This window comes from Cydia fagiglandana, chromosome 1, assembly GCF_963556715.1.
Source record: "Cydia fagiglandana chromosome 1, ilCydFagi1.1, whole genome shotgun sequence".
NCBI lineage: Eukaryota > Metazoa > Arthropoda > Insecta > Lepidoptera > Tortricidae > Cydia > Cydia fagiglandana.
Window position 1 is genome coordinate 10,869,417 of NC_085932.1, and position 24,440 is coordinate 10,893,856.

General features: G+C 36.6%; 3 protein-coding genes across 3 annotated transcripts in view; 2 read left to right on the top strand and 1 right to left on the bottom strand.

The window, feature by feature from the left end:
* The first annotated feature begins 3,487 nt into the window (after window positions 1-3,487).
* LOC134664021 (kinesin-like protein costa) lies at window positions 3,488-10,656 on the top strand. Its single transcript, XM_063520588.1, has 6 exons — window positions 3,488-3,909; window positions 4,739-6,828; window positions 7,249-7,467; window positions 9,522-9,658; window positions 10,123-10,264; window positions 10,449-10,656. The coding sequence occupies exons 1-6, from the start codon at window positions 3,633-3,635 to the stop codon at window positions 10,563-10,565; spliced, it is 2,982 nt and encodes a 993-aa protein (XP_063376658.1). The 5' UTR covers window positions 3,488-3,632; the 3' UTR covers window positions 10,566-10,656.
* A 140-nt stretch (window positions 10,657-10,796) lies between these two features.
* Window positions 10,797-19,470, bottom strand: LOC134664033 (T-cell activation inhibitor, mitochondrial). Its single transcript, XM_063520599.1, has 13 exons — window positions 19,337-19,470; window positions 18,982-19,105; window positions 18,787-18,904; window positions 17,878-18,019; window positions 17,690-17,794; window positions 17,303-17,420; window positions 16,557-16,659; window positions 14,220-14,311; window positions 13,758-13,858; window positions 13,238-13,384; window positions 12,716-12,847; window positions 12,108-12,252; window positions 10,797-11,656 (listed from the first exon to the last, which is right to left on the bottom strand). The coding sequence occupies exons 1-13, from the start codon at window positions 19,357-19,359 to the stop codon at window positions 11,570-11,572; spliced, it is 1,437 nt and encodes a 478-aa protein (XP_063376669.1). The 5' UTR covers window positions 19,360-19,470; the 3' UTR covers window positions 10,797-11,569.
* Window positions 19,471-22,953: 3,483 nt separating this feature from the next.
* The window catches only part of LOC134664040 (protein decapentaplegic), a 41,635-nt gene continuing 40,148 nt past the window's right edge, over window positions 22,954-24,440 (top strand). Inside the window, exon 1 of the mRNA XM_063520615.1 lies at window positions 22,954-23,232. The gene's annotated coding sequence lies outside the window, so the exon portion shown is untranslated. The remainder of the gene's footprint in view (window positions 23,233-24,440) is intronic.

Sequence of the window (24,440 nt, forward strand, 5' to 3'; positions counted from 1 at the left end):
TTAGTCAAAAAATAAGTGGTGTCCCCATACAAAAAACTTGTAATACGCTCTAAACAACTGGCCAACGGTGTGTCGTCGGCGGCGCGCGGCACCACATAATTATACAAAGAACAGAAGTAAAAACCATACAGCGGAAACACAAGAAAAAACATTAAATCTCAATACCTGCCTAGTTTTCTTTACAAAAAGTATTGATATCCCACCAAAAACATAAATGTAAAAAAGGAGAGCCAAGTTCAATACAAAAATTATGCTTGGCTGTGTGGCTCGCCGCAAAAAGAATGGAGATCTAAATGAGTGCCACTGCCAAGTTCTATGCAAAATCCAAATATGTATTTATAGGAACAAAATAACATTATAAACAAGTATTAAACTCTATTTCTTTGCTTTATTGGATACCTATTACAATTGCTGTTATTTAAAAAAATGTGAGATCTTAAAGTAGGTTAGATTTGGCTTGGCCAGGTTTTATCAGAATTACAATATATATAAAATGATTGATATAATGAAAACTGGCCAAGTCAAATCTAACCTACTTTAAGATCTCACATTTTTTTAAATAACAGCAATTGTTATAGGTATCCAATAAAGCAAAGAAATAGAGTTTAATACTTGTTTATAATGTTATTTTGTTCCTATAAATACATATTTGGATTTTGCATAGAACTTGGCAGTGGCACTCATTTAGATCTCCATTCTTTTTGCGGCGAGCCACACAGCCAAGCATAATTTTTGTATTGAACTTGGCTCTCCTTTTTTACATTTATTAAACTGTCACTCATAGACTTATAATATATAAAGACGTAGTCAGCCCATCGACACCCCATACTTTGATAAATTATGAAAGCCCTTGTTACCAACATTGAGGCATAGAAATAATCTTATCGAATTAAAATGACTGCTGTTGCATTTTGGTGGCACATACCATACTTGCTTTTAACATAGACGTATTATACTTACTTTTCTTTAGGTTGGTATGATTGGTAGTAAAACGTCAAACGTCATTTGAATTGTCGTGAACGTGAAAATACGTGGTTATTTTTTATTGTAATTGGTAAAATAACTTTAGCTGTTATTTAAATGGGGGCCAAATCTTTAAGGAAATGTGAAGTTTGTAGTGGGTGTGTAAGAAGACTAACTACTGACGCATTTTTGGCCAAATTTCCACCTTGATCCGAACAGGTCGGTAAACTGATGTTTGTATGCAATATTTTCATTTTTTACTTTGAGTCGTTAACAGTTACTAATTTAATTAGTTTTAGTCGTGTACAATCCATGATTAAAACGAACATATTTTGTGAATAAAGTATTTTTAAGTAAAAAACTAAGTAACCTATGACACGAATAGTGTACGACCAATTTTATCGATAATCTCTTTATTTCAGATGTCGATTATGGGCAAAGCTGAGGAAAAGGAAATGAGGATTTGGCGTATTTATTTACCTATTCAAAAGCTGAATGGAAACAAGTTCATTTGTGGAAATCATTCTCCATCCAGTGCCTTCAATAAAAAGGGACCAGATTAAAAAAGAATGCGCGCGAATTCAGCATATTGTAATATGCCTACTTGAATAATAAACTATGTTATTTTTATCATGTAAAATAAAATTGTTTATATATATATAATGTTCTTTTATTTTATTAATAGGTAGTACAGTAGGTAAATACAGCAGCACGTATCGCACATTTATCGATATCGATAAACAGTAGGTACTGAAAGTGTCGAGCCCTAGCGTTGTTTTTTTTGTGTTGGTAGTATTGTGTGGTTTTTCTTTTTTTAACAATTATGGCCTGGATGCGAGATCTTTAAGCCTGTATTTGGTGTGTTGGGATATGTACGTTCATAATTCGGTTCGAGGATTGTTCGAGAGTGCCGACTCTTAAAACGTAGTGATTATATGCTCTTTGGCGTAGTCTCAGCAAGCTGTCACTGTTGCCACTTTTGTTTAGTGTACGATTAACGATGCGGCCCACGTTGCTGTAGCCATGTCGATAAAGTCATATCGATAAACTATCGACATTTCTTGCAATTTTAATTTAACTTCAAAGGCTTAACGATACCTAAAATGACCAAAAACGCTTTTATTCTTTATTGTGGTTATCAGATCACAATTTTATAGTCACGCCCCAGCAGGGAACCAAGGCAAAGTTCAGATATTTAATTAAAATACATAAATACCTCCTAAAATAGGTGTTCCGCAATAATTGAATTATATTATTATATTATAATATATTCATTATCCATTAGCATTTCAATTATGTTTATGTTTAACAAAGATATTGAAGCTTCAATTAATCGCTATTTCGTTCCGCTGTGTAGCGTTTATCGATATATAACATGATTAAAATCGACTTTTCACATCCCTAAAAGAGCACAATGAAAGCACACATATACGCTTTTACGCACACATACACAGCCTGGGCGCATCAAGAAAGGCAACACTTGATTTGAAGTCCACCTTGTCAACTGTTATGGTTGTCCTTTTTTGACAAACGGCATTTTTAAAAGAGCGAGGAGAGAGAAATGATACTAGTTGCTGCGCCTTGAAAGAGAACAGAAAAGGTTGGGCCCTTGCTGTCACTCAAAATTTCCGACAGCCGGGCTGACGATCTCCGTTTCGCGAAGTCGAACATTGTGAAGCCTCCTCCACACTCGTGCGCGAATCGCGGCGCGAAGCCGTGAACGCAAGTGTGGCGTCGATTTTCGCGGACAGCGAAATCGACTCCACACTCGCGTTCGCGGCTTCGCCCGCGATTCACGCGCATAGTCTGGAGGGGGCTTTAGACGAACGTACCGGACTGCATAGTCCGGTCAGCAATGGGTCAGCATATCTCTTTCTCGCTCTCGCTTGTAGCTGCGACCTTAACTGATTACGGACCAAGTGTAAAAGGCATTAGACAAGGGTCGCGGTCTGGTATGCTCGTTTGTTACAGTAATAGTGCCCCTACACGCGTATACTAGTATCGAAAATTGGCATTCTTGCGTCCACATCTCCAAGGCCATCTGCCATCCATTTGATCGGCCAAAATCTTAACATTAAATCAAGTGAGATCGGCGAGCCAATTTCATTTCTACCAGTTTGGTCAGGCAATTTAGTAATTTAATTTAGACGTGACTTTAGTAGTGACAGCAAAAGTATTGTACATTTTTCAAATTTGCAGCCTTTTTCTACTGACAAGATCTGCTCGACCATCTATAATCAAATCTATAAAAAACTGTTTTGTGGGACATTGTATCTGTATAAGCTGTATACTTTTATGTTAATAAATAAATAAATAATAAATTGGCAGTTTGATTGTTCCGTCTGAACGGATTTGATAATGCCTGACCGCCGGACCTAGCAATCAACGTGTAAAAAAATGTATGCGGACTATCTGGCTGTATATAGCTTAGCTGTGCATTAGAAAAAAAACTTTTTTCTTTTGAACGTTTTGATTTTGTTAAAAAAAAAGTGATTTGATTTTGTCACTTTTGTGTCACCTCAATTTGTGTACAATTTGGTGTAGATTGTGTTATTTTTCGAGGTATAGAAGATTTTTCACGAATATCACTAGTGTAGACAAAATGTGATCTTGGGATAAGTATAGAATTACTTACTTATTTCATAATTTAGCTCCTCCAAGGAGTCGCCATGGAAATCCCAGTGCAAATCGCTGTGCGGTTGAAGCCTCCGAGCCTAGTGGACTCTTCACAATGCATATTCAGTAATCCAGTGACTCAAATCGTTATAACAGAAAGTGGACAAACTTTTCACGTCAACAGGGCTTTGCCAGTGGACTGTACTCAAGCACACCTCTTCAATTCGTTTATGATACCGCAAATAAATTGTTTCCTAGACGGATGTGATACTTCAGTGGTTGTCTTTGGGCAGCCTAAGACTGGGAAGACCTACACATTGTTCGGGCCAGGTATGTTTAACGTAACTTTGTTGATAAAATGGTCAAAATGGGATTAAGTCTTAATGAACGGTTGTCACTTGTATGATCAACCCAACCAATATTGGTTAACATTTTTTTAATTTTTGTGGTGGCTAATATGACAGGTCTTCCTATTGTAAATTGTAAACATTAAAATAGAGAAATTTCTCTGTTTTTGTATGTTTGTTTATCTGCTAATATTGTTATTTTTATGTATTGTTACACAAGATTTCTATTTCAATGCTAACTCTACAAACAAACTGCATTACTAGGATCAGGGGCATGTGCTGTGTGTCTTTTGTATTCATTCTTTCTCAAAATACAAAAAATTATATGAAAGCAAATAAGAACAAATTAAATTACTTTCTATTAAAACACTACTATTTAAACAGTAAACAAAATAAATGTCATATACAAAGGAAAAAATTATCAAGGACCAGTGCTCGGGGCTGGAAACGAACCAGCGTCCTCCTTTTATGCAGCAGATGCCTGAACTGCTCGGCCACCTGGGATTGGTAGCATAGGGCCAAGTTTCCAAGTGTATGAAAATATCCAAAGGCTTGTTAGTAATTTTATTTGTTCTTAGAGTGTTAATGGCAGCGCCATCTCTCTTTGCTAGCCCGGAATTACCTGAATTGATTTGGTTAGGAGGGCAAACCATACTGTTCTCATGGCCTGGATGGCCAGGGGGTGCCACAATATATGACATTTATTTCGTTTAAAGATTTTACTACGCCATTTTTTATTTTATGAGAGCTGCAATTAATCTAGTTACATCTTTATGTTAAACCCCTTTATTGATTTTTGTTACATTTTTCAGGTTTTGAATGCATTCATAGTGAGTGTGACCAAGGCATTGTACCCAGGTTCCTGACTGAGATATTTCATAAACTGAATCAAATGCCTGAGAGGGAGTACATTCTACACATAACATGGATGCAAGTTGTGAACAACAATATATTTGATGTATTGGGAGCCGGTTTAGTCAGGTGCTGTAATGTCGAGGAAGCATTTCAGTATTTGCAGTTAGGTTGGCGGCAGCGTTGCCAGGGTAACAACCATACCGTCTTTACAGTCAGTATGGAACAAAAATGGGTTGGCACAAATGGAGTCCTCAATCACAGAATGTCAACAGCTAGCTTTTGTGATCTAGCTGCATATCCAGAACCTGGACTTTTTGCTTTAGAAAATATAATCAAGGAACTGTTAGCTGGCAATCCACCCAAACAAATAAATTATGATCAATGTATTCTCACTGCTATGCTCCGAGACTCATTTGGGGGTCGCGCATTTACTTGGGTGATAGGCTGTACCAGCACGGAACCTGAAGATTATCAAGATACATTGAAAATACTGAATTTGTGTTTATGCTGCAGAGGAATTAAGAATTTTGTCACCGTCAATTTATTTGCGGATAACAATACACCTGTATACAGTGAAAAATCGATGGCACCACCAGTTGATAACAATTTCAATTTACAATTTGCTACTGCTCAGTGGATCAAATTAGTATCTAATGCAGAAGGACTATTTAATAAAATATTGCAATCTAAATCTTTATCAGAAACAGATGTCAACCAAGTGAGTGAATGGCTGTTCTTGAAAGCTGAATGTGATGAATGTCTCAATACAGATGTGGTAGAAAATAAAGATGTAGGCCCAAGGCATGGCTTGCCAAGAATTGCAGAAGACACTGAACCCAGTGATGAGCCCAGTGAATCTGATGTAGAGTCTGAATCAGAAGATAGTGACTCTGATACAGTCTTCCAAGACAAACTAGATAAATTCATGGAATATTTTAGGGAAAAGAATGATCAACTATTTGCAGATAGATGTGAGGAATATCTAAACCATGCAGACTCTGATGACATTACAATATCTGAAACTAGTGGGTCACAATCTTTGCCAATTATGACTTCACAGTCAAACTCTGGGCGTAGAAGAACCATTCAACCAGGCGAAAGTTTATCCGGACCAGAACTTGACTTACTAAGAAAAGTGGCAGCAAAAGCAATCTCACCTGAATCTCAAAGAATTCTTATTGAATCTCACAAAAATGATCTAGATCCTGAACCAAAGTTGATTGAGAGAGAGCTTCTTAAAATGATTGACTCTCCAAAGAATGTAGAGTTATGTAAAAAGTATAAAATGACTAAAGAAAAATATGCACAGAAACAAGTGTTAGCTAGGAAACTATCTAAAGAAATTGGGAACAGCCAATCACAACTCAAAGAATTGATAAATCTTTGTATTGCCAAAGAAAGACTGATAGATGACCTCTCGCGAGCAATGAATCACAATTCACAAAATAAACCTTATGCTGACAAAGTAGCCACGAAGAACCAGTATAATAAAGCCAAGGCAGATTTTGCAGCTACACATTCAAAGTTAGCTATAGACAAGAATAATGTCAAATTATTACACCATTTGCAACAATGTAAGTCTATAATAGAGAAATATGAAAAACAACTAGAAGACAGTGAAGAGTCCAGTGCAATAGACCAAGATAATATAAAAGAAATAAGAAAGCATGAAACTAGTCTAAAAACATATAAAAAACAAATAGATCAAATAAAGCGGCAAATAAAAAAGGACGAAAAACGTAAAAACACATTAGATGTAGAACTAGTTAAGGACAAAATGAAATTAGATGAACTATCTGAAACTTCAGTTGAAGTAAAAGATAAAAAGGTGCATTCATTAAAACACTTTACACATAGAATATCTCATATAGACAGTATACTTAAAGAAAAGACAAATGATTTGGAGAATTTAGAACTATCAAAAGAAAAGGAATTTATGTTAAGGAAAGAAATTAAAAACTTGAGGAAGACCAGGGAATGTTTGCATGAACAAAGATGTAGTTTAGGTCACAAAAGAAAAATATACAAATCCTTATCAGATTCTGAGGTAAGTTAACCTATATGTGGATCCAAAATTATGTCCTCTTGAGCAATGTGACCAGTTACGTTAGCTAATGTGAAGCATACAGGAGGGCTGCTACTTGTTGAGATGATTTAGACCCACTTTGTTTAACACATTCTTCATTATTTTCATATGTGAATCTAGATAGAAACCATTCCTCATCACCATCATTGTCATCAGCCTGATACGACGTGACGTTGAGTTTTCCTTAACTTGATCAATGTATGTGTTGTTTGCTTAAACTCTCCCTTATATGATGTTTTTGATAAACTAATCGTGTCGTAAGAGGTGTCCAAGCATCTTTCATCTATGGTTGTCAACAAACTTCATTTTATCTCCTATAAATAAAACTTTTCGTTGGTTTTTTTATCACCATTCCTACATTAACAATGTTTCATGTTCTAGGAGCGCAAGTTGCTTGAATGTGAAGAGGCTATAGAAGCAATAGACACCGCCATAGAGTACAAGAACAACTTGATATGCGGTCGCTCGCCGTCCGCCTCTCTGTCGGATTGCGCCGACAATCGCGACTCCAAGAGCCGGGGCGAGCAGATGCTGATGGCGAGGCTTGACAAACTGCCACATGATGAAATGAAGACCCTTCTCTATAGATATTTCCAAAAGGTACATATGTCTCGATTTCTGATAGTGGAAAATTATGCCTATTGAATCAGAATCAGAATCAGAATCAGAATGCTTTATTTGTGAAACATAGGTATACATGGTCTTAGGTATATGGGTACATTGAGCGCTATGTTTTGCCGGTTGGCATACAAATGTCAAAGAGAGTGAAAACCTAAATTAATATTGCAAATGTCAAAACTTATAAAATAAATTAATACAGTTAAAATTATTATTAAGTACATTACATTTAAATTTAAATCCAATAAAATATAATTCAAATAAAATAAAAATCTATCATTAGTCATGGTTATAATTAATGTTTATGTCATATGTCATAGTCATCTAGATATTCTTTTATGGAGTAATATGCTTTATTTACTAGAAATTTGAAAAGTTCTTTTTTGAATATGTGTAGGTCCTGTAGTTTTCGTATGCTTTCTGGTAAATTATTATAAATTCGGGGTTCCATTCCGAATATACTTTTTGAGAGAAGAGCTGTTTTGTATAGTTTATTTTTTATGTTGTCAATTTTACGTGCACTGTTAAATTTTGTGTATTGACCTATATTACTTTTCACATACAATGCTGTTTCGTATATATAAAGGGATGGAAGAGTTAATATTCTTAATTCAGTAAATAAAGCTTTACATGAATCAGTTATGTTTAAACCACATACGGATCGTATACATTTTTTTTGGCTTTTAAATACTAAATCTCTGTCTGTTGAGTTCCCCTAGAAAATTACTCCGTATCTTAAAGTTGACGTGACGTAAGCATGATAGGAAGTTATGACAGCGGATTGGTTAACTACTTTCCTAAGATGACGTAGCGCATATGAAAATGTACTAAGTTTCTTACATATATGGTCAATTTGATATTTCCATGTTAATTGATTATCTAAGCTTAATCCTAAAAATTTTGTTATGTCAGTTTCATCAATTATATGTCCGTTATATGATACATTTAAATCTGTCACTCTGTCTACTCTTTGTTTGAAATGCATTATTTTGGTTTTGTCTAAATTAATACGAAGGTTGTTACTGTTGAGCCATTCAATAAGCGATTTTAAGCAATTGTTTATTTCTGTCTCGTAAGTCTGTAAGTCTTCTCCTGTGAATATGACGGTACTATCATCAGCAAAGAGAATCATGGGTTCCTCGATAGCTAATGGGAAATCATTTATATAAATGAGAAATAAGAGTGGTCCTAAAACGCTGCCTTGCGGGACGCCTGCTTTCATTTCTCTGAGATCGGATAAAGCCGTTACTTGATTTTTGGTCTTGACGCATATATGGTCCAGTTGAGTATATTGCTTTCTCCCAGTTAGGTAGGATTCAATTAAACTAAAAACATTTCCCCGGATTCCATATCTGTATAACTTAGTCAATAGTATTTTATTTTATTTGAAATTGTTCGAGTTTCCATAAATGATAACTTAGGTAAATTGTCATATCCTCTTACGAATTGCTAACTTTAATAACTCGTACCGCACGCCTTTCCATCTCGCAACACCTCCTCATGGGCGGCAGTTGCACTTGTCAAACCTTAGGTTTGTTACAAGATGAATTGTAAATTCAGGTGTCTAAAGGTTGCGACTGACTTATAACATTTCGGTGTAATGTAACTGAATGTAACTAATATAACACGATACAGACAATCCGCAGCAGTCAGTACAGGTTAGCCAGCGCGCTTCTCGGGTCTCAGGTATTTTGAATATGGAGCACAAGTGAGCAGAGCGTTCGAGACGAGCGTTCGCGGCGTAGCTGTAATGTAACATGTTCGCTGTGACCACACCGGATAAACCACCTTGAAAAACAATAAAAGTATTTGTCCATTTGTGCTATTCCCGAAATTTTCAGTGCAACCCTCGCACGGGAAGACATCGTTAGCCTTGACGCTTGTGGGCAGCGGGGCGGCGAGCGGTCTCTCAAAGCCGTTTATTAGATTTCAAATCTGGAACCTTGCACAAATTTTCAAATTACACTGTGGTATGCATATATACTCAAAATTGTAGAAAGGGTTTCAGGAGGCTATATTGATACATCGTGTTGCAGGTGGTGGACCTGCGCAGCGCGTGCGCGGCGCTGGAGGCGGGCGCGGCGGCGGCGGCCGAGGACGCGGCGGCGTGGCGCGCGCGCGCCGCCGCCGCCTGGCGCCTCGCGCAGCGCGCCCGCCACCACGCGCAGACCAGGTGCGCTTCCACCCCGTGTGGCGTCTTAGTTACCTTAGTTATCGCTGCGGGGTCACGACCGCGCACGCTCGACGCGGTCGCCGACCGCAATAGATTCCATGGTTTTATTGAACCGACCGCAGGGCAAAATATCTCCCCGAGGTCCTATAGATATAACATCGATGTCAAACAGACTTTCGAGGTCTTCGATTTAAAAATTTTCTTTGCCAGAAATTGCTTTCTACAATGTAAGATGAAAAAGTCACTTGTCACTGGAGCATTAGGCAGAGAGAATCATACTGTATTATCACCCAAAACAAAAGGAATGAGTACTAATAGTGTTTTGTATTCTATTGCCGTTGACGAAATGCCAGTTTGCCAGTTTGTAATTATCAATTAACACAAAAAGAAGAACAAAACCTGTTTTTTTTTTCTAAATGTAACACGAAATTGACGTGTCCCCTAATTTACCTAATCAATTTCAGACAATACCAATCGGTGCACCGTTTCCTAGAGGGCGGCAACCCCGAGCGAGCGCTGTCCTTAGGCATGACGACGGACACCGACACGTCCGACGACGCTATGCGCCTCGTCGACCGGATGAAGCAGCTGGCCAGATGTCCGCCGGTGAGTGGCGAATATGCTTTGGTACCGTCAACTGGGATGAATAGGGATGGCGGGGTGAAAAACTACTTACTTTCTTGGATCCGGCCTCCCTTAGACTGGCGACTGGTTTGCGACTCGGGCCATTAAACGTTTATTAAATCGATTACTGCGTTATATGCGTTAATTGAGTTATTGTGTGTTGCAGGCGCCGTTGATTCCGAGTCAGAACCTGCGGCAGCTGATGCCGGCCACGGCGGCGCCCGCGGCGCGCGTCACCAAGGAGAGGAACAAGCTCGTCATCGTGCAACACAAGAAACACTGATATTTACTACTAGCTTTATTTCTGACTCTACACATATTTATCATATTCGCTTTTTACAAAATATTACAATACATTTATCCATGATTTTATACATCTTTGTTTAAAACTTTTAACTAGTAATTAATATTAATATTAATGTAAATTCGAAACGATTTCATAATCTATTGTAAAAATAATGTAAGCGTTATAATACTCTAAAGTTGTGATTTTTTGTGGCACCGATTCTAAGCATGAAAAGCATATTACAAAATACAACGTGATAAAATGCAATCGTATAGGTACATTTAGAGATTATCAATACCTACTATTTAAAAAACTTTTTATTATTGATTAAAGATTAGATGATAATCGCAGGCTTCGTTCTAACCACTCGCTTGATATTGTTGACCTTTATTAATAAAAACAAAAGCAGACATGATACTGTCACGGAGCACAACACTAAGATTCTCTCCTTTATTTATCTTAGGTTAGGATTTTATAATATGAATATAAAAGTAAAATATAAAAACACTTACAAAACAATAAAAATACATATAAGCACATTATATAAAACCTAACATAGGGTGCCGCCTTTATTATTATACTGACTGAAATAAAGGTAACAATCATAGTTTGGACTAATTCGTATTCTTGATGAACTTTGTTCCACGGAATTAAGAAATACTAAATGCTTTATGTATTTATGTTATTACATGATATAGCCGCATCATCATCACATCTTTAATAAGTTAACTGAGGCCACAAGAAATCATAACACGAATATTTTCAATTTCCAATCCAAAAAAAAAACAAATGACAGCCCAATTGAAAGTATCTTAAGAAAACGATTACTATATTTTTATTATTAAAAAAGAAATATATATAAAGCGTAGTGGAGTGCATTTAAAAAAAATATTGGTTATTTTAATTGTATTATCTCAAAATGGTCTACTCTAAAACTTTCAGTGTGACCTATGTACAATATTTAAAAATTTTTACAAAGTAGGTATAAGTGTGCAAAGGACTCATTTGAAGTTCCAAGGTATGCATAAAACGCCCTCCGTTAGTACTGAGTAGTAATGTGTGACGTATACAATATTTCCTTGTAATTTCTGCAACAAAAAAACAACATTTTTTGAATATTATAGTCCTAGATTAATAAATACTCTATGTGATCTCCAGTTTTGGTGTAGTTAATACTTTTTAATATTGACATTGATATTATAATATTAAATCTTGATTATGAATATTCAATATTTTTTTAATGTTACATAAAAATAAAAAAAACTAACAGGTTTTATGATTCAATTTAAAAATTTCAATATGCCTATGTGTAAATTTTTCATGACAATTGCCAAGATATAGATATTTTACCTATTCAAAGTTTTGTATAGATGGCGCCAGCATATGTGTTGTATATGTTTTATCGATTTATTATATGAGATTTAGTTTTCCCAAAAAAAAACAAGAATTTTACACTTCTTAGTCAGGACTGACGGGTTCACCTACGCTGGCGCCATCTGTAAATTACTTCTAACATTATAACTGGTTAACATGTGTTACCGTGTCAATATTGTCGATGCGCGTGAGCAGCCGCTGGCAGCACAGGATCATGAGCGCCGGCGTGATGCTGTCGTCTTTGTGTAGCTCCAGGAGGCCGAACCGCTCTTTCACTTCTTTGTAAAGTGCCTTTTCCACGTGCTTGTTGCTGAATAAAACGAATTGTTCAATGGAACTTTTGTCATTTCATTATCAGTTTTCCTTATTAATATTTCCATAGAAATATGAATAGGCCATCCAAGAAGGTGTACCCAGCTAATTTTGTTTACGTTCTCATTGTTTTACATTTATCATCCAAACTCTGCATGTTTTGTTAATTCATATGAATAATTGTGTCTGTAATATTTGTAGCGAAAGTTCTCTATATTTTCTTTGTTCTGTAGATTGTGAAATGTGGTGAAATCCTAACCTGAACACGTATGTTCTTGGAAGTTTTGTTCTATAAAAATTAAGCACCAAAAGTACCATAGAATAATACTTAGTGAAATAGCGTGTTTCGGTCTTATTTTATTATTATTCTAAACGTCTTCGAGAAAATGCTGTTTGAACAAATGTTTCTGTAAGCAGGTGCAGTACGGTACTTAATTCAAGAAGTGTGATTGAAAACTTACATGCTGTACTCAGTGAGGAGCATCATGGCTTCGTCCAGGTGGTTGCTGATGAAGTAGATGAGCTCGTCAGCCGGACAGGAGGACGGCGTAATGAACTGGCCCGTGGGGGACAGCATCAGGGGACCGGCCTCCCTGTAAGTAAAGGCTACCCTTTAGACACTGATGAATAATATTTTCCATACTAGCGATCCGCATCGGCTTCGCTCGGCTTACACAAAACCTTTTCCAAAACCTTCCTCTAGAATCACTTTATTGATAGGTGAAAACCGCATGCAAATCCGTTAACTAGTTTTTGAATTTTACGCGAACATACCTACAGACAGACGCGGCAGGGGACTTTGTATGTCTTCGAACACGATCGGTTTTGCAATTTTTTTTATTATACTCCATAGGCGTGAAATTTAAAGTACCAATGGCGCGACCAGGATTTTTTTGACCTATACCTACTATAACAAGTCAAGTAAAATTACGAAGCTAAACATAAGTATGTATTTTACTAACATGAAAACAATTCGAACTTACGGCTCAACCACAATCTGGTATTTGCTAAGCGATTCAGGCACCGAGGCAGGGATCTTTTTCCCCCGCCCGTAAAAGTCCCCGATGGATGTGATGAGCTGCCTCAAGTGGCTGCAGTACTGGTGAGCGGACACTTTTGGCATGAATTTCCTATAAAAAATGTTTATTTGATGTATTTCATAGAAGCGACTGGCAAATAATTTATTATATCCTCTTGAATTAAATAGGCTAGATTATTTACGTTAGTACTAATTAATAACATAAATATTGCAACACCTTTGTACCAACTGCAGACTGTATCTCGCTTTGCACTTCCATCAAATTTCTGTAAATATCAGGCCAATCGTAAACCAAGAAGTGTATCAAATATGATTCAGATAAAAGTAAAGGTGTTAAAGTCTAACTAAAGACTGCCTTTGTCTTTTGCTTTTCGATTTTTTTGAATAGTTAATAACTCAATATTATTTTGGAATATCAAAACAAAATAGCATTGTTTAATAGTAAAACGAAAATAAAATATTACCGTCTACAAATGTGTATATTCCTTAGTATACTGGACAAAGCCTCTTCGTAGTGAGGTATCTGTGTCAGAGCGCTATCTTCTTGGCTAACCTTTTTAATAAGCTGAAATATATATAACACATTCGTTAAATATCTAGGAACTGTATAGGACTTACTACATAGCAAACATAACGTCAGGTGACAAGTAAAATTCACTAATTACTACCACAAGTTAATAGCCATAGTAAATAAGGTTGATTTTTGTTTCATATTTTTTTAGTAATTAGTGAGTTTAGCTTGTCACCTGGCGATTATTAGTAGGTAAGTATTATAAAACACATGATCGATAATTTTTAGGTCAGCCTACCTAAATATGATTATTTATTATGATTCGTATTTGACCTCATAAGTATATTAATTCATGCATTTAAATCAATTCATGATATACTATTGACTTGTATTAAGTATACTTAATGTAACTTACCGAGAGCCATTCGTTTCTTACATCAATTATATTTAGGAAAACATCGCCATCTAAGCTTACGCCAGTAAATTGTCCTAAGGCAATGGTTCTACCTGAAACGAAACAATGATAGTTTAAAATGCTCATCAAACGTTCGAACAGTGTGCAAGGGTGTGGGCAGTGTTGGCAAAATATCAATTCGAATTGACGATTGACGATTGAGGATTGACCGATCAATTCGAATTGACGATTGACGATTGACGAAACTAATTCTAAATCTACTGATTGAAGATTGACGATTACTAATCGTTAATTCGAATTGACCGGTCAATCCTCAATCCTCAATCGTCAATTCGGATTGACGATTACTTTGTATGTACACCTTAATGTCCTTTTAGGCCATTTTTTTGAAACTGACCAAATGCGTTCCGAAGCGGTGTCCGAGTTTACCAAAGGTTCCGAAACATGTTTCTGACGGCATTATGAAGGATGTCCTTTTTGGAACATTTTCGGGATTTTCCTTGAAATTAACCGATAGCGTTCAAAATCGATATCTGAGGTGCCCAAAGGTTTCGAAACTTGTTTCCGAGGGAAATATTGAGAGATGCCCTTTTTTGGGACATTTCTAGAAATTACCCGATTGCGTTTAAAATCGATATCTGAGGTAGCCAGACGTTTCTAAACATCTTTTCGACTGCAATATTGAAAGGTGTCATGTTTCGGGACATTTTAGTGACATTTTTTGAAAGTGACTGCTTGCATTCAAAATCGATATCTAAGGTGCAAAACATGGTTTCAACGGCAATATTTAGATTCTACCAGGGACAGGAACCGGTTACCTTAACCGGGGTTTTTCATAGGGTTATTTTAGAAGCGGTTGTAAAAACACCTACCATAACGGTAACCGTCTGATAAGGTAACACTTTGATTCGGTAACCGTATCAGATACGGTTAACCTCTGTTACCGGTAACCGAAATAAAAACCCAGTCTATTCAGTTACCTCATTATAAAGTTTTTGAACAGTTCAAACGATTGTAATCTTTATGCACACTTAAATTCAAGTTATTGAATAATCGAGGTTGGCATGAGCGATCTATGAAGCCTCCAGCATAAACAAGTTTTTTTGCCGTTCCTCTGTTTATCTTTATATCTACATGTGTGGTGTGTTCTTATTATAAATCTTATTATATTATAAATAAAAGAAATAAATAATGTAAATAAAAGTAATTAAATACAATAAATAATATAAATAAAATACAAAAAAAATAAAACAAAAAAATAATAATAATAATAAAAAAAAAGTAAATAAAATAAATAAAATAAATAAAATAAATAAAATAAATAAAATAAATAAAAGAAAAAAAATATATAAAAAAAAAATAAAAAAAAATAAAAAAAAAACAAAAAAATAAATAAATAAAAAAAAATAAAAAAAAAGAATAAAAAAAATCAAGTAAATCAAGTAAATAAAATAAATATATATATATATATATATATATATATATATATAAAATAAATAAGATACATTAAATAAATAATATTATATAAAATAAATAAAATAAGTACTCCCGGTCCTGTAATAATAAAATTATAGGTCGTCAGTCAATACTGACATTAGGAACATGTTTTCGAACCTCTGGGAACCTCAGATATCGAATTTAAGTCCAGTAAGTAAGTCCCAAAAACTTTTAGGGACCTATGGTCGACATCGATTACGAATATGAACTTAATCGGCCAATTTCGAAAAATGTCCCAAAAAGGGACATCAGTCAATACTGACATCAGGAACATGTTTTCGAACCTCTGCGAACCTCAGATATCGAATTTAAGTCCAGTAAGTAAGTCCCAAAAACTTACACCTTTGAAAAGTAATCTTAGGGACTATGATTAATCTAGATTGAGAATTGATTTAATCCGAATTGAGGATTGATGCGTTAATTCAAATTGATTCAATCGGATTGCCGCGTCAATCAGAATTGATTCAATTCGAATTGATCAATCCGGATTGATCAATTCGGATTGACGCGTCAATTCGATTGATCAATCCGGATTGATTTAGTTCAGATTGATGCCAACACTGGGTGTGGGCCACATGTCGCATTATTAGTGTGACGTGTGCGCCGCAGAGCTCTTGTTAAAATGGATCACATAAGTAATGTGACGATGATCGGTCAGAGGTGTTTAAAACGGCTAGAGGCCTCAAGCTGCCCGTACAAACTACCTGCCTTATCCCGCCCAGGGCAAATCACGATGCATGTACAGCATTTTTAGAATATTTTTATATTGTCATGGGTTAATTAATATGGAAAACATTGTTATCTCTGCAGTTGAAAGTGCACAATCACTTTCGAACTTACCTGTTAAATTACTCATATGTTGCGAATGTTGCGTGGCCAGCGCAACCAGACTTTGTAGCGCACCTCTGATATGGCTAATATTCCAACCACCATCATATTTTACCTGCAAGCACATTGTATGAGAACAAACAAATGCGTCCCAGCGGACTTATGCGCCTGATGTATGCAGTAAGGTAAAACAGACAGTAGACCACATCATAAATGATGATAAGTAAACCCCTGTACTGAACTAATTATGAATTAAAATGGTTTTACTGTTGGACCTAGCCGACGCCATGCAGTAGAAGTTACGCTTTCATTTTAAAATGTCTTGCTGAAATGATTTGTTTTTGGCATGGATTCAAGTAACATATATTTGTCTTATAGTAGTTTTCGTTGCGTCTTGTAATTAATACAGAGAGAATAGAGCGAGTAAATGTTTTACATACAAAACTTTTACTGGATCTATTTTAGTTGTATTACAGTATTTAGCAACAAAAACTAGCATCAGACATTGTTACTTAAATGTTCAAGCCAATTTTTATGTTATTCCAGCATGCCATTTTAAAATGAGAGTGTAAATTAGATTGTATGGGAGCGCCTTTTTAGCGGCAGGTTACTGAGACCCTTAAAGATACGATACGGATTATAAAATACGGATTTAAAAAGTATTGTATTGTAGTTCGGGCGATTTTCCGTAACTCGACAACGTGCGCCTATTTTACGTGTATTGTAAAAGTATTGACTTAATATTTTATTTTACGAACTTCTTTTATACCATAAGCACTGCATAGGTGGTCGATTAAGCTCTTCACTTGGTCCCTGGTTGCACTTGTTGCGTCATATTTACTCCTTGCTGTTGCACTATTGTCGTAGATCCACTCTCTGTAATAATAAAGATGATTAATTTCATTTAATTTAGTTTCATCAATGAATGTTCATCAAAATCCCAAATCTTGATGTGTAGGTCTAATTAGACAAGTATATATTATTATTATTTCTTTTATTTTTTTCGAAATTAAGAATCTGACCAAATAAACTAAATAATGAGGAATGCTAAAGCAATCATATTCTGTCAAATGGTGATAAAATGAGTTTTCTTTCCTTATCAATATGGTAATCAAATCATCACATAACATAATGAAAGTACTTACATGAGATTTTCAACTGCTTTCTTTTCCTCAACTTTTCTCTTCATTCGAGCAACTTTCTCAAATTCAACACTGTATTCTTTATATGCTTTTGTAAAGTTTTCCTTACTGAAAACAATTATTCCTATTATTCTAACTTATTTCTAATTTAGCAACTTTTAAAAGTTAGCTTAATTATTTTTTTATTTTACCTAAAAGTATTGTTGTTCTTCTGTGGACTCTTTGGTATCTTATCAATATATTTTGTAGATATATCACATGCACTTAAAACTTTTACAACTGTTTCCCTAACATCACTGCTGTTCAACTGGATTCTGACTAGTTTAAATTCACCTGAAAGTAGAATAAAACATGAAATCTACATTTTCACATCCTAAACTCGGGGTAGGCAAACAGCAGCTACAAGCCAAGTGGCTCTTTGGATTTGCAATATAGCTCTTCAAGATACCCAAATAATTAACAATTAGAAGAATTAGACTTATTAAGTCAACTTTTGTGTCTCTTTGACATACTTAAAACTAATGATTTCAATTGTGATTGGCTTTTCTCCTCAAAAGTTTGCTGACCCCTGATTTATCCTCGTAAGACCCAAGTAAATTTTTGCGCTTTTGAATTTGGAACTGTCTTTTATTTCTATAAGCGCCACTTGCACCGTCCCACTAATCCGAGGTTAGCTGGTTAAACCGTTAATCCAGTGTCAAATTGTACTTGTAACCATGGTAACTCCAGATTTAACCGGTTAACCCCGGGTTAGTGGAATGGTGCAAGTGGCGCTAAGAGTTCAAAACTCGAATTTAATTTGTACTTGTATAAGTATGCGTGGACTTACGAGGTTAAAACAGCAAACTAGTGAGTTGCCTTCACGGTAGAATATGATGAAACTTGCATTCATTCTAATTCAAGATCACATCAATTTACCATATTCTGATTATTCATTTCAATGAGCTAGAAACCAAATGAATTAAATTACTATTACAAGATCAGATCTAATGACATTCATAATAAACACATTTTCAAAAATATATTATTAGATATCAATATAAATAAAGTACTGGTTTTATTTTTAATTATTAAGAGAATATCTGACCAATTTGACATACCTTCTGCCATATCCTTTTGCCTTAAGTAAAATGATAGTGGAGGTATAGACATTCTTCGACTAGATTGCTGTGCTTCTATTAGAGCACTTAATTGTTGTAATGAGTTTTCATTTATCTTCTGCAATAAGACGTAACTTTTAAAGTCTATATTCAGAAATCAGAGTAACAGATGAAAATACAAAGCAATAAACTTACTCTCTGTTCTGGGTATTTTCCGAACAAGTCTGGATGTACACTGAAGTAAAAGGGTCGCAGCGCCGTTGATACTTCGGCTGAACTCAAATATCTGCACAGGACACCTCCAGCACATTGGCAACAGCTGAACACAGTGAATGTACTTAGTTATTAGGATTTTTTAACAACCCATTTGTGCCTTATTTCTGGGCAAACAAACGATCTTTTCCTCGCATAGAATTCCATTTATTAAATAACAATAAAGTTAGTGAATTCAAAATACATTCATCATCTAACAACAACTTGTAAACAGGTTAATTTAATTGACCATGAACATACAGGGTTTGTGAATTGTAATAAACAAAACGTCTAATACCTTATTTTTATCCTGGAATACATTATTTAAAGCCTGCTCAGCCTGAGTGCTGGTAAACGGAAAAACGTTTATTTTGCGCACTTAAACCTACTTTGATACACTACATACAAGCTTGCTTTTGGTTATATCATGACATTAGGTTGACACTGACAGTAACTAAACTAATTATGACAGCAGGCTGACGGCTGCGGCCATGACACTACACTTGGTGCGTTTCGTTTCGACGTACCTACGTTATGATTTGGTTAGGGCTTATATGCACGAGCGCTTCTACAACGGGGGATAAAAAAGCGTTTGAATGATACAAATGGATACAATATGTGTATTTATTCCTTAGAGAATATAACCAAACGGAGTGGTCATTAACAGGCGTTCCCCTCTGTCGAAAATAAGCGGCCAATGGTCAACCACAAGTATTATTATTTATTGGAGAAGTGACAGCCTCATGGGCCTTTGACAAAATACAGTAATTATGTAGATTACAAGTAAAATATTTCACAATACAAAGTATTGATGCATGATGTACGGTGATAGGCCTTCACGATGCACTGGAGGATAGCTGGAGCAGCAGTACACAGCGTAATGGCGGCCGAGACCACGAACTGCCGAATGATGTCCAAGAATTGGTTACTCGCATTTCATGGACTGACGTTTTAAGATAAGATAAAAAATAGTTTATTCAAGTAGGCATATTACAATGCGCTTATGAACGTCAAATAAACCTTTATCGGCTCCAACCGTACACCTCTGCCCCGAGAAGATTTAAATCCCCCCTCAATTGGAGGAGGGTATCCCAATATGGGACCGGCAACAAACTCGGCGGGACACATCTTTTCAAAACATTATTACATCTTATAATTAACATGCATTACGAGTAATTAAGAAAAATACAATTTAAATTACTATAGAATTCATGCAATTATACTCAGTGAGAACATAACTTTATAGAATTTGATATAAAAAATAAACATATATGTACATGAAATCACAAATACGTAGCTCTTTCAGAAAACATATCAAATCTTACAAAAGGAAAAGAAATTAAAATCAATAAAAGAAATGAGAATACATATTATATGAATCTGACTGATTGTTATGAGATGCTTTCATACAATTTGATGTGCTTTCTTACCTGAGCTGAGTCACCTTTAACTCTACACATAATACAATATTTTTAATTGCTACTTGTCGTTATTACAGTTTCTGGTTTGGACCATGCATGTTTGTCTGTCAAGTAGTCCTCGACTCTGTAATAAGCCTTCAACATCAATGACTTTTTTAAGTAATTCTTAAGAGCTGGAAAGGGTAATCTTAAAGCATCCTCAGGTAACTTGTTATAAAAATGAATGCACTGCCCAACGAATGACTTCTGTACTTTACGAACACGAAACTTTCTGATAGCAAGCTTATTTTTATTTCTAGTATTATAGTTATGGACATCAGAATTCTTAGTGAAGGAGTCTAGATTCTTAACAACATAAATAATACTATCATATATGTATTGGGAAGCTACAGTTAAAATATTAATTTCTTTAAAAAGTTCTCTTAATGATTCACGCACCCTTAAATTATATATAGAACGAATGGCTCTCTTTTGTAAGACAAATATAGTCTGTATGTCAGCTGCTTTGCCCCAAACCAGAATACCATATGACATTACACTATGAAAATAACTATAATAAACAAGGCGAGCTGTCTCAACATTAGTCAATTGTCTAATTCTCCTCACAGCGTAAGCGGCCGTTTACCTGACATGATGTTCCTATACATTTGATGTGCCCCTCCCCCGCAAAAAACGGCAGACTATTTTGTACCGAAAATTATAGACATGGCGTCTCCGTTGGTTATATTCTCTAAGATTTATTCACACGATTGCGGTGGCGATTTTTATCAAGCGTTGTTGGATTTTCGACTAGCGATTAGCGTTGGACCCGGTTATGTCCTTAAACCACGTCCAAGACCACCGGTGGACGGGCAGCAGCGTCCCTCAAATTCGGTGTACTCGACTGCGATCGCCAACCCGCCTGCCAAGCGTGGCGATTATGGCATTCACCCCCCAAAAAAAGGGGGAGGCCTATGTTCAGCAGTGGACGTCTTATGGCTGAGATGATGATGATGATTAGCGTTGGTTGTTAAATCAAATTAAGCGAGTGGTGTGGACGGATTCAAGCGCTTATTTAACGCGCGTTGAAAAAGCGCTCGTTACTAGGAGGCCTTATGATAATTATGATAGACCGACCGCTTAAAAATCAGGGGTTTCCAAATCCCGGCCCGCGACGCGTTCCAATCCGGCCCGCCGACACCCAAAGCGTCCCGATAACAGCAGCAACCAGATACGGCAGATACCCCCCGGCGCCGACGGTGGCCCGCGCGAATGTTTCTGAGGCGCAATATGGCCCGTAAGTTTGGAGGCCCCTCAGGCTTAAATGAGTCCTCGCCTGTGCAGTACGGGGGCGACGGGGTATGACGACTAAGGGTGGCGGGGAAGATGCGGGCGACAGGCGTACGGCGCAGGCGAGTACTCATTTAAGCGGTCGGTCTATAGCTGAACAAGCAAATCTTGTCAGTAGAAAAAGGCGCGAAATTCAAATTTTGTTTTGAATGGCTACATTTACATAGGAATATCCAATGATATTCCGTACATAAGTTCCGAAAAACTCATTGGTACGAGCCAGCATTTGAACCCGCGACCTCCAGATTGATAGTCAGACGTCAGATCCACTCGGCCACCACCGCTTTACGGTAATATGTAGTACTATTATTTATTCTGTGGCGGTAGGTCCTCTGAGGTCTCCCTCGTGCCTCTTGCTCGGCATGTTTTTCTGCTGCCTCTTTACAAAGCGAAATTAAATTTTAGTCGTAGAAAAAAAAAGATCATTGACTTTTTCACAACTTGCTCCCCTTGTATGAAACTTCCTTGAATTACCTAGGTAGTACTTACCTAGGAAGGTGGATCTTCCAGCCTATATTAGGGATGGCGAGTCAAATAGGAACAAAAACCAGGAATGACACCCACCTGGAGGCACAAACCAGAAATATCATTTAATTAAAACTCGTTTGTGATTACAACTTACGTAATAAAAGCTCCGAAGCGAAGTGAACTTGTTCCAGAATACACAAGATAACGTAGGTACCCGTGCCATCTGAACAAGTAGGCATGAACTGTTTACATTATAAATAACATAGCAGTTGTTGTAAGGTCATAAGTTAAAGCTTATCAAGTGGTATCTATCATGTAAACATATAGGTAGGTAGCTGCGTTTGTATGTTCTATTTACAGTTTACTATGAATAAACATCGGCACATACCACGGAAACAAAGGCAGGAAGATATTTATGAGATACTAGTACAAGTTGGAGGTTAATGTTCAAAATGAATAACAGGTGAGCATCGGATTGGTTAGTGGTTTACATAGATTAACATCTGAAGGCCTGCGCTGGCGGCGGCCGGCAGGCGCGGTGGCGCGTGACGCAACGTGCGGCGCAGACGCGGTAGCGCCTCTCAGCTCCTGCCGGAGCCGTGTTGCGTTGCGAGCTGTTCCATAATTGTTGCACAGACGAGTTCAATAATTAAGTGATAAATATACCAGCGGTGCTGCGGCGAGAGGGCGGCGGCGGCAGTCGAGCAGCGGCCGCGTCGCGCACCACACCGCGTCAAGTGATGGACTCGGCATTTTTCTATCGGCAGACAGCGTAGGAATCTCGCCGGACTGGTTCCCGCGCTGCGTTAGTGCGCCGCTCTGGTGAACCCTTTCGCTTGTAAATGTGCCGATATTTACATATGCGCGCTCGATCTCACATCGAACTTTCGTTGAGAGCCCGCGCCCCCGGTGTGCCCGAGCCGGGCCCGGCGACGCCGCCGCCCCGGCGCACTCACCACGACGTGCCATGACCAACGTATGTCTTTACATTTACCTACTACGCACGCAGCCTCTCCTTCGCCCCTCCTATAACCTGTTATGAGACCTGAACTAACTTGTACATATGCTTATAAAACTAGGAATTGTTACTTATTTCAAATAAAAGCTTTCTTAAATGTCTAGATGTTAATATTTAATTTGACACAGTACCTATATAACAGTAGGTAACTTATAGGGATACGTTCGCCTTTGTAGAGTCTGCGGAAAGAGAAGAGTCGAGAAATGTATCGGATCCAATACATTCCGACTCTTCTATTTCCGCAGACTCTATACCTCATTATTTGTAAATTTTATGTGAACCTATTTTTGTAAAATAAAGTGATTACTACTAATATCCAAAATGCTAATCTAAAACTAATACATGTAAGTAATACTAAAACAATTAAAACAAAGATCGAATACAAATAAAATATCGAGCCAGTTGCATTTGAACCAACAACGCCTGACTTACCGGGGCGGACGCTTTCCTAATTAAAGCTACGAGGCCTAAGAGTAAGTATAATTATCAACTATTTTTGTTAATCGTATTTTCAACTGGAGAACACTAGGAGTATTCCACTTTAACTTTAGCACATATTATTAAACAGGAAATTTTGGTAACTTTATACCTAGGTAACTAGTGACACGTGGGTACCTAACACTACAAAATATATCCAGTTTTTAATAATTATAAAGGTGTTAAGTAATTTCACGAAATATACAACAGACAAGCACAAAATTGGTGAGCATGTGACCATCAATCTAGAGCCGGATTTGACAATCGAATACTAAAACGTAGGTACCTATAAAAATTAATAACCTATCTATCCCATGGATAATACTATTTCTAGTGTCATTATGACGTGTATACCCGCCGATACATGGAATTTGTATACGTGTGTGGTGGGGGCAGATTGGCGTTTACTCTGGGTACAAAAACTGGCTAGGTTAGTCTAGGTTACGCTAAGTAGATACTTACGACATTTAAATCTTCCAGGTATCTAGATTAGTTGAATTGTCTATACAGGATGTTGCCTTTAACAGGAGCAATAAATTAAACTGTAGGCTGTACTCCTCAAAATGACCAACATTTGTTCAGAGACTTTTAAAAATAACTTATGTTTTGTTAACTTATATAAAGTTTATTCTAAGACGCATTGTATTGCAAACTTTGTTATGTTTAAAGCGTGACAGGCTACGTAAAAG

What these genes read in the sequence shown, in the direction of transcription:
- LOC134664021 (XM_063520588.1), top strand. Translation starts at nt 3,633, where the DNA reads ATGGAAATCCCAGTGCAAATCGCTGTGCGGTTGAAGCCTCCGAGCCTA. An exon ending in TCTATAGATATTTCCAAAAG is followed by an intron (nt 7,468 to 9,521) that starts GTACATATGTCT and finishes ATCGTGTTGCAG; the next exon opens with GTGGTGGACCTGCGCAGCGC. An exon ending in AGCTGGCCAGATGTCCGCCG is followed by an intron (nt 10,265 to 10,448) that starts GTGAGTGGCGAA and finishes TGTGTGTTGCAG; the next exon opens with GCGCCGTTGATTCCGAGTCA.
- LOC134664033 (XM_063520599.1), bottom strand. Translation starts at nt 19,359, where the DNA reads ATGTATTCCAGGATAAAAATAAG. An exon ending in GCAAAAGGATATGGCAGAAG is followed by an intron (nt 18,020 to 18,786) that starts GTATGTCAAATT and finishes TTCTACTTTCAG; the next exon opens with GTGAATTTAAACTAGTCAGA. An exon ending in AAAGCAGTTGAAAATCTCAT is followed by an intron (nt 17,421 to 17,689) that starts GTAAGTACTTTC and finishes TTATTATTACAG; the next exon opens with AGAGTGGATCTACGACAATA.